This window comes from Ascaphus truei, chromosome 4 (assembly GCF_040206685.1).
Source record: "Ascaphus truei isolate aAscTru1 chromosome 4, aAscTru1.hap1, whole genome shotgun sequence".
Classification (NCBI taxonomy): Eukaryota; Metazoa; Chordata; class Amphibia; order Anura; family Ascaphidae; genus Ascaphus; species Ascaphus truei.
The window spans coordinates 213446831-213462114 of record NC_134486.1 but is presented as its reverse complement, the minus strand read 5'-3'; the positions used below and the strand labels follow the sequence as shown (position 1 = coordinate 213462114).

The 15284-nt window shown below is 39.1% G+C and overlaps 1 protein-coding gene across 4 annotated transcripts in view; it reads left to right on the top strand.

Moving 5' to 3' along the window:
• The window catches only part of SDCCAG8 (SHH signaling and ciliogenesis regulator SDCCAG8), a 321942-nt gene that overhangs the window by 225525 nt on the left and 81133 nt on the right, over positions 1–15284 (top strand). For 3 of the 4 annotated variants that reach the window (XM_075596833.1, XM_075596835.1, XM_075596834.1), the window contains exons 15-16: positions 1383–1491; positions 6982–7113. In XM_075596833.1, the coding sequence (XP_075452948.1) occupies positions 1383–1491; positions 6982–7113 (241 nt within the window). Of the gene's footprint in view, positions 1–1382; positions 1492–6981; positions 7114–7584; positions 8433–15284 lie in introns of those variants that run through there. The other variant, XM_075596836.1, reaches the window with a different exon arrangement.

The following is a 15284-nucleotide window of genomic DNA, read 5'->3' as shown; positions in this document are numbered from 1 at the left end:
CTTATTTTATAGTGCACAAGTATAATACATTACAAACATACCAGTTTAATAAAATATACTTTTACACTTTTCCCTGTCTAAGTCTTTTGACTATGAGGGATAGAATGGGACTATATCTTTTTATTCCCTCAAGCCATATCCCTCACACACTGTACATCTGACTTAGGCTTAGGAAACCGTATAGCCACATTGGCTATTACACACATGAAATGTAAATAACATTTCTCATTTTACAGTGAAATTAAAATATGCTTAGCTTCAATCTCAGAGCTGTAGCTCCTTCCCTTAAGAAAACCTACATTTAATTAGAACTAAAAAAATGCTTAGGCACATTCTCAGGGCTGTATCGCTTTGCTTTACTGAGAATTGGACTTAAGTTTCATAAAACCTCTCGCAACCTCATTTACAATTGGAGTACCCCCAGAAACGCTACACTGATTCTAGGGGACCTAGGCATATACTGGGGGGCCCTCACTAACTTAGGGAACCTTGACTGTACCCGGAATACACAAATCCCTATGCCCTCATTTACCTTTCTGGTCTGTGCTGAAGCAGGGAAACCTGGCGGTGAGTCGCATAACTGTTTTCAAGGGAGGATTTTGACCGGGGAACCGGTGTCTATATGTCCCTGGTAATCCGACCTGATTCCCGGATACATTTTTGGGGTGGCCAGCCACTCTGGACTCTGGCTACCTAGACACAATCTGACAACACTTTTACCGCAAAATCCCCCCTTGAAACTCATAGCCTCTGAATCTCCACTGGTTAGCACTGCTGGAAAGGTAAAACACACATACAGTACATTCTTTATTGGCATACAATTACATTCATTGCAGGCACAATACACAGAGAATTGTGAAGTGCTGACACTTTAAAACCTGAAATAGGGCTCAGAGGTAACCAGCCGTGCATAATACCTTTCTTAATGGCCTGGTTGCCCCCTCACCGTCACATATATGCATATATACAACGGCTCCCTTAAATAAAACAATACAAGAGCTCCCATGTCCCACATTTAGAAATCTTCCTCTAAAAAACAATAGAAGTACCAGTGCCAGGCCGAAGTTGGCAATAAAGATAGCGGTTTCACAGTATACAGAACCCGTACCCCTCCCTCCTTCAGTATACAGTAATTCCCTCAAATATGATAGACTTAGCTATCCCTTCATCTCTACACAACAATTCCTTATCTTATCCTCATCTTAATCTATTTTATGTAATAGCCATTGTTCATTATACACTGTTTCTGTCTATCCCACATTTTTGTTCTGTACCTTCCTTTTCCTCCATCTTTTTTACTATTGTTCGATGAAATGCGACATAAAGTGTGTTTAATAAAATATAGAATGAGATGCTCTTGTTTTCCTCTTTCTACTTTCTAGTTGATGAGATGGACTCACTGATGACATCACAAAATACTTTAATTTCCAAATTAAAAAAAGAATGTCATATACTTGCAAAGCAATTGGGGCATATAACTGAAAAGAACAGGTATGTTGTGTAAATTTATCTTCAGATGTGATTTTTTAATTTTTTTTAGAACCTTCCATATTTTCTTACAATACATTATTTATTGTTGAGATAGTATGTATTGAGGACAAGTTGCAGGTATTCAGATTAGTAAGAATGTTTAGCAGCTTTTGATATTATTATATTCTAATGTAGAAAACCTATATAAATTATGGATTTTGTAGTACATGTACAGGACCGCTTTAGCCAGATTTAACCTTTGGCTGTAATCTTCCATGATGAACACTAAATATAATTGTATCAAGGCAAATCTGTAGAAAAATTTTCAAAAATGGCATTGTTTTTATCTTGTGTGTCTGTTTCAGTGTTCTCCAAAGTTGGGCACTATGTGTGACCATTTGCAATTGGGGGAGTGTCTGCAGGAGGAGTTGGGGAGGAGTCTTATGATACATCGATTATAATAAGATGTGCCAAACTCTCGGCGCAGCACTTTTTTTTTTTTGTATTTGCATCAAACTAGTATGCAGGTCTGAGGTGACGTAGTATTTTCTGCTAACAATTTGTGGCAAATGTAAGAAACACTTTCTTACATTTGATACAAAAAGAAAATTGAGCAATGCATCGAGACAAACTTCTATTCATACTTTCTTAACCTTGAGAGATAACCCCCCAATATTTATTTTAACTAAGAGTGACTCAGCATTCAGAAACATGTTGATTTCTAGCTCGTTTGCTTTATTGCTAAGGAATTTGGCAATGCCACATTAAACTTTTTATGCAAAGGCAGGATGCAGATGCAAAGTGAAACCTGATCTAATAATTCTAAATAAAATTAAGTACAGATGTAGCAAACGTTATTGCACCCACTGTTGCCGTATGGTGGATTATTCTGGGATATTCTGCTTTACCACTGCCAATGGAAAATATGTGATATTCTGTGTTATAAAGCAATACAGGCATACCCCGCATTAACGTACGCAATGGGACCGGAGCATGTATGTAAAGTGAAAATATACTTAAAGTGAAGCACTACCTTTTTCCCACTTATCGATGCATGTACTGTACTGCAATTGTCATATACGTGCATAACTGATGTAAATAACGTATTTGTAACAGGCTCTATAGTTTCCCCGCTTGCGCACTGCTTCGGGACAGGTAGGGAGCCAGTATTGCTGTTCAGGACGTGCTGACTGGCACATGCAAGAGCTGCCGTTTTCCTGTTGAGCGATATGTACTTACTCGCGAGTGTACTTAAAGTGAGTGTCCTTAAACCGGGGTATGCCTGTATTCTGCGTTGCCTGCAGGTGCAATAACCTTTGCTACAGCTACATCTGTAGATAGTCACGGTAAGCCATTTTCGGGGGGCCTGAACAAAAACTCTTACATTTTGCTATATGTATCGCTTGCTCTGTGGGGCTTATTCTATATCAGCCGAAGCGAACGATCAAGCTATTTTCAGACAATATTCCTTATTAAAGTTAATGGGGAATTTCAGCAGAAAATGGCCCGATCAGTCACTTTGACTGATATAGAATAAGCCCCTGCGTCTCCTAAAATAGAGTTGAACATACAATATATTTAAATACACCATAATTATATTTTGCATATCTGTAATGCGATTTACTGCACATTTGAACAGATTCAATTAACAAATAGTAAATAATAAAAGAAAAAAATATTTAGTGAATAATAAAAAATGAATAAATTGCTTGGTAATGGAAATAGAATTTAATGCTCTAGTGGTGTGTTTGAAAATGAATGAGCAATTAAACGCAGGCCATTTTTATTTCACACAAGGTTATTTTGCATACTTTGTAGTCTGTTAGACATTTTCCATTCAGTTTTTGTATGATTTTCACTTACCGAGCTGCTGCATGCTGTTTAATACTTAACAGTACCTATTGTGTATTTGTGCGTTGCCTTTTGCAATTAAGAGGAACAATGGGAGCCTATTGGGCCTCATTACATGTAATGGTTGGTTTAATTAGTTTCACTTCTATCTTGTTAATTGTAAATTGATCATTAAGATTTCAATACTAATCTGTCACAAGGGTTGAAAGTATTGAGACTTGAGCATGGTCCCCATTTTAATCACTGGTGATGATAAACAAATTTTATAATTTTTGTGCATATTGCAGATCATATATTTTGCCACCATATTTTATGACGTTATAAATATTTTTAAATTACTTTTAGTATAGTTATTACTGTGTTGACTATTATGTATAAATTATTTTGCTGCTTTGGCAGCAGTAAGCATCCAACTGTTTGAGTTTAATTGAAGTAAAGAACATGTACACAGTTGCACCATTTAAGCAAATAGTTGTGTCATGTTATATTAGCAGAATGCAGATATTAGACTGCACACCAGAAGTTCAATGTATCCAAATAGTTTGATGTGAACTGAATCTAAAAAGACTACAGTGTTATTTGTTTTAACCTCTCCATTGAAACAAGGAGGTTAATACCTCAACGTCCTCGCACTTCAATGTTACAAGAAAGCTGCTTAAATTATTAGTATGATCGTAAAGGAGATGATCAAAAAAAAAGTAAACACTACCAGTAACCAAATATAAGATCATGGTTTAGTTGGGGGGAGGGGGAGAACCTTCAGCACTATATTTATATTTACTTCTGATTTTTTGTTTTTGGATTGTTTTCAGTTTGTAATACATTTTATCAGTCCCAAAAATAAATTGGTGTGGTGGTGCAAAAACGTGATCGTTCTTCAGATATCTAGATAGTAAGCAAATAAAATAATTATGTTTGACAGATAACCAGCATAAAAATATATATATATTTCCATTTATCTAGTATAGTAGTAGAATTCAATATTAGTCTTTTGTTTTCTAATGTGAATTTTTAGAGGATATCGTTCTACACGATGATCTACACGACCATAGGTATACTTGTCTGAGCTGACACCATCACCCTCTTTGTTGCATCCAAGCGTTAGCAGATTACCTTACTGTGTGCAGCTATTGTTGATTACTGATCATTTTGCTAACTTATACTGAGATATAGTAAAAGACAAAATGGGGAAAGGAAGAGGAGGAACACTCTCGCTACTGTCAAGTAGAAATTAAGGTGCTGGGGCTAATAACATATAGGCAAGAAGCCCTATAAGCGAATAGGGTTTGATAAAGATATACAGACGAGACCACAAGTATTTTAAAGCTTGCCTTAAACTAGCCCGGTTACATTCTGGGTATATGCTTGGTGTAACCTGGCTAGTTTAAGGCAAGTTTAAGGCATTTCTGCATTGACTAATGACCCATAGGATTAACACAGCAGGGGTCCCTGGCAGTCCCATGCTGGGTCTAGTTTAAGGCATGTATCCAGGGTGTACCTGGGTCTTTTTGGCACTGGTTTGTGTTAGAATAACCGTGGGCACTACAGTATATATATATATATATATATATATATATATATATATATATATATATATATATATATATATATATATATATATATATATATATATGCACTATGATTATATGCATAGTCAGACTGATAGGAGAATAGTGGCTGTCAACTGATCTTGCTTAATAAGTGAGATAAAGTTCTAGGATTCCCATATAGCTCAGTTATGCAGCTTTGGTGGAGCACACATGACCCCTCTTGTTAGTTTGCACTGCTTTGATGTCACACACACACAGAGCAAAGCTGCATGTAGCTGGACCGCATGCTATCAGTGGCAGCTATATTCAACTGCATAATGTAGCGTGTGCCCTGGGTTTCGTATGTCTACTAAGACCTAGCAACTAAGCTGACTGCTGATGTGAATAGGAGTTACAAAATATAAACTTTCCTCTCTGGCTATGCTCAGGGGGAGCACGCGTAAAGCTAAACTGGCCTCCGTCGACCCTGCTACTAGATACTTTGTAGCTTCCGGGTCACATGGTACAATCAAACGTAACGGCGTAGCGCACCGACGGCCGTTTCGCGTCCAGTGACGCTTTCTCAAGGTGGCATCGCCCCTCAAAGATACAGGGGTATTCATCCCCTGGCATTGTCATAGCAACGTCTATTCTGCTAAAGGCTGCAGCAGCTGCCTGTTGCAATTTAAAGTGACAGCTCGCAGCCATCCATTTGTTTGTTTCAGTAAGTCCCAATTAAAGGCTGGTTTGTATTGATGTCTTTAAGTTCTGACATCTAGTGACCAAGAGATCATAGAACTTATGCCCATGATGTTTAACATCTGGACTAGAAACATATATATTTGAGGTAGCCCTGACATAATGGGTGAGCTCCATTTCTGAAACAGATAAACTGCCTCATTGTGACTCTTTTAGGGAGACAGCATAAAATAGAGGTGCTAAATTACCTAGTGTTTTAGTATAGGTGTTTAATGCTCATATGTAATATCCATGTTGCTTGCTTGTGTATACATAAATATCATAACACATTGGTTTCCTATGGAAGCAGTAAGGGTATATTTAGTTTTTCACACATAGCTTCTCCATTTTGGCTTTATTTTTGTTAAATCATGACATGGTTTAATATGTCATGTGTTGTTGTTCATTTGAGGTTGTATTTACCTAATTTTAAGACCTGCTAAGGAACAGATTATGTCCTGATCTGTAAAACCATAGAATTCAAAGAGGGTGTACTTTCTTTTTCACACAACTGTGTGTGTATATATAATCAGCCATAAAAAAACAAACAGCAAAAGAGAGAAGAGGCTTCTGATTTTTTCTATGTTCTTTCTCTCAAGACTCCTTTTCCAGAACCCAAGGTTGAGGCTCTAAAAATAATAAGATTGCAAACAGCATGGATTGCATAAATTGGTTCAACAAATGTCTAAAATATGTTCTGTTACATTTGGTTTAAATAACAATTTCTCCTGATGAGAGCGGAATCTAATAAGAATGTTATTTTTGTAACCCCTACGGTGGCACAAGGGATTGATACATTACAGTTTTACATATGAAGGGTCCATAACAAGTTGGTTAAATAATGAACAAGAAAATAATATTTGTGGTTGTTGATTTTTTTCTCTCTTCAATATTACAAAATTTACAGGAAAAAACTTGGTTTAAAAGGATCTAAATCATTTAATTATTAATATTATTATTGTTGTTGTTAATAGTAATACTGGTAAACTATCTTTTTTTGTGTAAGAACATAGGAAAATTGATTTCCTGGTGTTAAAACTGTTTAAATCCTAGTGCCCGCTTCTTCAGAATGTATTTTTTTTTTCATTGTAATTTTTTTTCATATGTTAGTCATGTTCTTTTGAGGTCTTAAGAATTATCTACAATGCGTCAGGTGCACAAGTTCAAACATTTTGATGAGTCTCCTTGCCATACGCATATTGAAATGACACAAGCCCTTTGAAAGGCATCCACAAAGCATTGGTGCCTTGGTAATCTGTTATATTGTATATTATATTCAAATGCTGATGGGTGGATTTTTTCATTAAATAGACAGCAACATAGTACAAATTTCAAAAATTATTTAGAATTGGAACTGGATTTCTTGTTTCATACTTTGCTTACATTTTTACAGGTCTGAAATACAACATCTTATTCAGGAAAATGTCTATGTCCATAACAGATCTGAAAAACATGAGAAAAGACAGGATGAATTGGAGGCCCAGTGTATCCAACATGGGACTATGCATAAGAGAATGAAGACAAGGTATTACTGTACATTGTAATGGTCAATATTAACTCCATCATATGACAGATTTTTTTATATAGTACTGATCCCCCAAATATTCAATTAGGTTATACATAATTAACTTTTGAACAGTAATTTATTGGAGACTGTTCCTTTTTGAAACCTTGAAACACTTTATTACAAATTTTAAATATTAATAAATATATATCTCAAATGTCATAAGATGTAATATTTTAAATTCAAGCAAATAATAATATTAAATAGACAATTCAAATCGACAAGATAAGGGTAGCTACCATGTGTATATATTAGATAAGGAGCAGGAGGAAGAAGTGGAGATAATAGTTTTTGTTACATATACAGATAATACAAAAGATGTATAATAGCTTTCAATGAATCTCAAGAATCATTCATCTTAACCAAGCTCCTGATAGGTTCTCTTACATTTCTACATAGTCTCCCATAAAGAGTGTTTTTTCTGTTTTCAAGGTATGCCACGTTATTTTCAAGATATGCCTTATCCTCCTCTTGCCCTGAAGCAAAATGGGGTGAACGGGTTGAGCCCAAGATATAGCAATTGATCATATAGCTGCTATCAATATAAGAAAAACAAGTGTAACAATCCAATCCTTCAACTGCTTTATCCACCAGAGGAATATCAAAGATATTAGATATGTTTATATACTCTGTCTCAGATAGTGAGTACCTAATTAACACATTTAAAATGATCACATACAAATAGTAAAATGTAATCATAATATAGGAGATATTGATAAAAGTGGACTATTAACACAATCAATAGAACCAATAAAGGACTGAAAATAGTTTATTACACAGCAAACAAGATTCAAATGGAATATATTCACCTGTGACTCATACAGTAAATGTGGATGCAGGAGATTTAAACTGCCATTTTGTTTTCCCTGGACAGGACTGAAGTGCACTGCTTTTACCAGCATGTGTCTCTCCTACCAAGGGGGTCCCCTGAGCTGAAAATATTGCGTTTTAGCTCCCTGGTTCCCAACCTAATAAAATTTATTAAATAAGGAGGTTAAATAAAAAAGAAGCAGAGGGAATACTGCTTTAACCTTTTGATTAATGCTAAACTGATTGAGATTTATATAGATTCAGAGAGAGGCACAAAAAAAGTTGCATTTTTTTTCTTAATTATACAAACTTGAAGGCACTGTCCTGGGCCGTTTTTATTCTATGTAATCTTGCGCAAATCACTTTCACACCAAAAGTAGACATCTTTCCTTTTAATTTTAAAAAAAAGTTTCAGTAATACAGTAGAACCTCAATTTGTTAATTTTAAGTTGATAATTTTCTGTATCAATACACAACTTTACCTTTTATTATGTTTCATTTGACAAAGCAACAATAAAAAAATAAATTGTGTGACAAAGGAAATTTTTCTTTTCATAAACCATTTACACTATGTCCCTATTTAATACCTTCCAAAAATCAACTTCTGTTTCGGAATTTTTTTTTATATCGCTGCCCCAGAAAGAAAGTCAAGGAGAAAATATATTTAATACAAAATAGATATTCATAAAAATGAGCCAGAACCAACTCCTGATAAAAGCACCAAAAAAAACGTGCAATTGAAAACTCCATTCTTGAGTGACAAGTTCAAGACAATTGTGTGACAATTGACTGCTCTCTTCTGCAGTTGTAATGTTTTTCTTGCATTTTTATTGGTCTTGTTTGTTTGTTTGTTTTGTTGGTTTGTTTGAGGTTTCTTCAGGTACCAATTCAGCATTTTGGGCAATTGGTTTGTGGAAAAACAGTCGGTGCTAGTATAACCAAAATGACCCTAAGAAATCCTTTGTAAGGCCGCGCTTATAGCGACAGCGACGCAACGTCGCCCGAAAACAAATGCATTGTCGCCGCCACGTGCGCTTATAGTAAGCGCGATGGGGCGACGTGGTGACTCGATTTTTTGAAGCCGGGAATATTTGATTTTTCAGGTGCTGTCACCTCATGTGACAGCCCCTGAACCTATCAATGGCTTGGTCGCCCGCGCCACCGCAATGCGAAATACAACTTCCGCTAGCGGCGACAGTTGACGTTGCCGTCGCGGGCACTATACACGCGGCCTAAGCCTCTTTGACCATATTGCATAACTTAGGTCTTAGAAGAAATGTATAGGAAAATGTAATGTTAAGTACCATATGGTTTTTTTCTGTTAAAATAGCTGAACTAGTGTAAACCCATCCCAAACTCCCAATGCATCACGTGATATGTTAATTCCTACTGGTTAATTGGAGCCTAGTCCTTCTATTACATGAAGCTGTGTCATATGTAGTTTGTGCTGAAAAGCATAAAACAAACTAAGGACATGAGGAGTTGTGTTACACCTTTTCATGGTGAATTTCATAACTTGGCATATTCTTCTTGCACACCTCACCATTATGACAAACGGTTAAAAAAAGGGATTATCTGTTTGATTTAAGCATATTATGTTCCTTAGATCTCTCCTCTGGGAAGATTTCTTATTTGGCATATTGCCAGTTTAAAACGGCTGAATAACTGGTCAGTATTAAAAATCCTTTAGAGCACCACACGCGGTCTTCCCTGTCTTTATACACCATTCTACAAATGGATATAGAGCTGTCACACAGGAGTGTCAACTTCTGGATGTGTTTGACCATGACAATTTATTCCCAAAAAAACAATTTATGCAGAATATAGAAATTACTGTTAAGGGACCATATTCTGTTGATTTGCTTTATATCAATGTATTTTAAGTGGTTTGCACATTTCTAAATTGTTCATTATTGTAATTGACTCAATGAAACATGTCACCCATATACCATATATTCTTTGCATATATTTTTACTTTCATTAAAATATTAGTAACCTTTCCATAATCCTGAAACCACTTATTCGGCTGATAAAACTTTATGTATAGAAGATGTCTTGAGTTTATATTTCTTTACACCTTTTAAATGTGTTTCTGGTTGTTGAATTAAAAAAAAAGAAGAGCCTGGAGTATTTTACAGTTTGGGGCAGATGTGCCTTTTTTCCTTAGGCATCAGTGGCTGCAAGTTAACTACAGTATAAAAAATATTGCTACCATCTGTGTAGCAAGACTGCAACGATCTGCTGCTGTCTGGTTTTACAAATAAGACAGCGATGCATTTGGTTTAAGATATTGAATTTGCGACAACTAGATGTGTCAAATCAGAACCACATGCCATGCTGCTGGGACGTGTTTGTAGCTGCAATACCTGGGAATAGTCTTGGGCAACTACCCCTAGGCAGTGGCACAGGCAGCTCTTATACTGTATATCCAGGAGGCCAAGCCTGTGGCAGGAAACATCTGTTAGGAGCATTTTATTTCCTAAACCTTATATTCATGTTAGAAAAGAGCTAAGGAGGTATAGCAGGTTAAAAATCAGTGCTATAAATGAGTTGACATATAGAATTGAATTTCATTTACAGCAATCAATGGTTAGCTGTTATTTCAAAATAGTTGTTTGAGCTGAAATATTAATAGTGAGCATGTTGTGTCAGTAGCGGTACTATTCCTAGACATTGCTACTGTAGTTTTTTTTCATATAAATCCGAGGGGGAAAGATCTGCTCAGTGGAAAGACCCCTATTGCATGCACTCGTCTATCACAAAAGTAATCAAATCTATATCACAATGAGCTGTAAAAAGACAGAAGCAAGATTCAAATTAATAAATGAATGAGTCTCTAACACAGGGGTGTGCAAACTTCTTGAGCTGCGCCCCCCTACCCGGGAGCTGCAGCGTTCGCGCCCCCCCCCCCCCTCTAAAAGGACTTGGCGTCAAATGATGTCGTGGGTCATGTGATTTCACATCACGTGACCCGCTGCGGAATTTGAGGCTTGTTGCCATGGCGACGCATCGAAGAAGGGCCGGCAGAGAGCAGGTAAGTGAGTTACAGAAGCCTCACGCCTCCCCCGGCATTTAATTTAAATGCCGCGGGGAAGAGTGCGGGGCCTCTGTAACCGCCACGCCCCAGCCTCCCCCCTACAAATTCTCTCACCCTCCCTTGGGGGCACGTCCCCCAGTTTGTGCACCGCTGCCCTAACACATGAAGCAAATTTAATAGGCCCTTGGACCGATAAGATAAATGGGGACACTAAACACAGTAACGTATAAATCCACCTGGTGATACAAAGATACACCAAATTATGGTGGATAAGAAAATAAAAGTCCTTATGTCTGCTAGGTCAAGTTAATGCAATGATAATACTACATGCAATAAAGGCTCAAATGGCCAGACCTAGAAAAGGACAACCGAGCCACAGATAACCTGTCTCTGTAGGATAATAGAATAATAACCACAGACTAAAGACAATGAGGAATGCTAATGTCCTAGTAATCCCTGATGTCTAGGGCCAAGTGGGATGCACAATCAATAAGGTGATCGAAGTTAGTCCACCCTAGAGTACAATTAAACTATTTGGGGTGGTGTCTGTGGGTTATACTGGTCTGCTAAAGCACCCTGAGATAACAGATGTAGTAGGTACCTAATATTAAAAGAGAGTTGTGGTGAAACTAACTTCTCTTAAACTACCCTGTAACTATAGGGGGATTATAGCCAAGCAAAATAGCTAAAGACAGTATAGGGGATGGGTAACCTAATAACCCTTATTCACTAAAACTACGTGGAGTAGACAGGCTGATAGGTGAAATGTAGCTGATATACCCGTAAGTAATTAATCACTCTAAGGGGTGATGACTGTGGGATAACATTGTTCCTCAGAACTTGTACTCAGCTAGGCTAGGCTTCTCCAGCAGCTCAATGCCTGGTGCTTTGCTATTGCGAGCAAAGCACCTTGGAAAAGCCTGCCGGCGCTTCACTGGACCAAGTCTCAAGATTGCCTGTAAGTCTGAAAGACTGAGAGAGAGAGAGAGAGAGAGAGAGAGAGAGAGCTCTCTGACCGGGCAGTCCCTTACAAAGACCTCGGTGTCCTATATCTAACATGGAACAGGGACTGCCCACCAATCAGAGCGTGGGATTTTTTCCCACCAGCATATCTGAACTGGGCTCATCTGGCTGCTGATGTTAGAGGAGGGAGCGTGCCAAGCCGACTTAAAAAAACGGGTGAGCGGAAAATATGAATTGGACAATGGGAAAGACGCCCACAAGCAGCATCTTCCTCCAGCCAACCCATTGCCACCCGCTGGGCAAGCTCCACAGTGTCTCAGAGAACAAAGAGTCTCTCCCGCAGCCTTGCTTCTGGACCTGTTTCTCTGCCCTTCCCTGCTCAACCAAATGGCCCGACACCTCGCTCCTTCTCATCTCCCCTTTGATCCACAGACTCTATACAGACATCCCGGCACCTATGTAGATGCCTGGGCTGACTGCCTAGAATTTAATACATACTGTATAAAACATTAATACCTACAGTATAAAACATTAAAACGTTGTTCAATAAACTTATATCACTTGGGGAACCTTATACCTGTGTGGGAAATGGGTCTGGGATACTTGGCTCTAAAAAAACAGGATTCTGGGGGACACTGTATAGCCCCGGTGTCATTCACCTTGCATACTCACAAATCATGCCTGCACGCCAGGGAGAATTAGGGGACTGTCACGGTGAGATTATGGCAGGCTGTATAAGGTCACATAAATATATATAACATATATTTATCACTGGGTCTGAACTGAAACGAGTCTTAGATATAATAAAGTATATGTATTCCTTTGGATAGATGAACACACGAATAATACAGTAACAGACAAGAAGTACACTTACTTTGGGATTGGGGAATGAGAAGTATATAGCATAGCAATTCTCTCGCAATCAGGTAGCCATCAGATGATAAATTGAAGACCCAGGATACAGGGTGAACATCAGTTTATAAACCTTTTGTGCCCTATCCTTAACCTTGAGTACCGTGGATTGGTTTTCAATTAACTCCAGCCAGTGGTTAACGTGGGAACACTTTTTGACCCATGCCCCCTGGCCAGTTGGGATATGCGCAGTAGAGCTCTGGGGTCCCATTTCTATAACCCCTCCTCTATATCAGGAATGCCAGCTAGTCTACCAAATGGAGTACAGGGCAGGAAATCCTTTGTTGTGGGGTGTGAAATGGAACACTTGAAGACTACTCTGGTTTGAGGAGTCTCCACCCTCATGCAAACAGTGGAGGTGACAAAATCCTTTGAAACATACTCAGGTCCTAGACATGGGGTCGCCTTCCTGGCCATATGCGACTCTGGTATGCAAAGGAATTTCCTCTGAGTTTTACCCACATCTTGGAATACAGTATGTTGGATAAAACATGAACATATTAAAATATCCGGTTCCTTTGGTCTAAACTTCCCAGTTCTCAATGCCGGAACTGGGACACCCTATGGTCCAATTTGCGATCTGCTACGACCTGGGAAACCGGAGATGCACAAATACACTTAAAACCGTTTTACATTTTAATACAAAAGTCTCTGCTAAAAGAAATCACGTTTTTTCACTAAATCCCCATTGAAAATAACGGGTTCCGCCGCCATAGACTCTCAATGGCAAACCGCCGCCATTGGCGGCTATGGGAATCCCCGCCATAGACTTTCAACGGGGCGATGCCGCCGTTGAAGTCAATGGGGGTTTTCCGCCGTAGCCGGTCAATGGGGTTTGGCCGCCATTGAAGTCTATGGGAAAAATCCCGAACTTTCAAGGGGGTCCATACTCCGTCGGGTTGGTCCCAGAGGGTCAAGGATGGTTCTGCAGTGATGCCGGAGCAGTGGCTACAGACACCCCAAACCCTGACTCTCTGGACCCTCCGGAACTGGAGCTATGGAATACCAAATTTCTGCATTTGACACTTAGCCGTTTTCCTGAGCTGTTTCTGCCGCCGCCATTGGAACCTATAGCGCGGCCCGCTCTCCTCGGTTCGACCCTTATCGGGGGTCCAGGATACGGGGACCCGGTTGTGGTCGAGTGGGGGGAAGTCTAGGAACTAGGGACAGAAAGAATTTTATTCCTAGGGGCCCTAGAACTGTTTGTTCCCACGCCACTTGTCGTTGAACTTGACTTGTAAGTGATCAAAGCTCTTCTATTGAAATTGTATCCGCTTTGCGGTTAAGCGGTTTGGACGGCAGCCAACTTGTTCCTGGAAAGCTCTCTCGAGGGTTTCTCCATTGAAGTCAATGAGCCCATTGACTTTCAATGGGAAACCGCCGCTCTCCCTCTCGGACGCCATCTGCTGGTCTTCTCAGGAACCGGACTCCCCAGCAAGATTCACCATTAAGAAGCATTGAGCCCTAATGGCGGCCTATGGGAACCTGAAAAGGCGGGAAAATTACACAAAGGGCTATAATCACTATACCACTATTAACCCTTGTGCTCCCGGATGGATCCCAGTGTGTGTGCTGCAGACCAGATGTTACAATAAAACAGGAAAAAACAGGGGAATACACATGTACATGTCATTACAGGGGTTAAATCACCGTTCTGGGTCTTAGCCCAGTTAACCCTTTGACTCCCGGGGGAGGTCAGGGGATGGCCAAATGGGGTGTAACCCCTTTAATCCCGGGCCACCCCCTTTCTCCCTCTACAGGGACTACCAGTAACTTTGTCCCCCAAACTCACCTGCAAACAAGATAAATACATTTTGACCCAAATATCCCACCTGAAACTTACACTTCCGAAGTTTCATGTCTCTGGGACAATAGGAACAGGTGAAGCCCCAAAACAGGTCAGGTTTTTACCATACATTACATTGTACAGCTCAACCCCATTATAACGCGATCCGTTACAAAGCGAATCCGCTTATAACGCGATGCAAGCGTGGCTCCCAATTTTCGTATTTATTAATACTTTAGAACACAATTAGGTATCTTAAATACTTTATTGTACAATGCACACAATTGTACATTATTTCTAACGCAATCCGCTTATAGCGCGATGTGATTCTTTGGACCCCAAGCATAAGGGGGTTGAGTTGTACTTCCATAACCCACCCCATCTTCCTCTACAGACAGGTACCCGCAAATCATACACTATTTCCGGGTATCAGTTTTTAACACTAGTTGCACCTCAATATCCCCCCTTAATCTCCGGCTCCCAAAAACCCTGTTCTGCTGTTAGAATTTCCTAACAGGGACCCTACCTACACCTGGCATTCCTAGCTTACATTCCTACAGGGGACCGAAAAATTGGAACAGAAATACAGGAAAAAACATCAAGGCGCATAACTAGTCCCAAGAG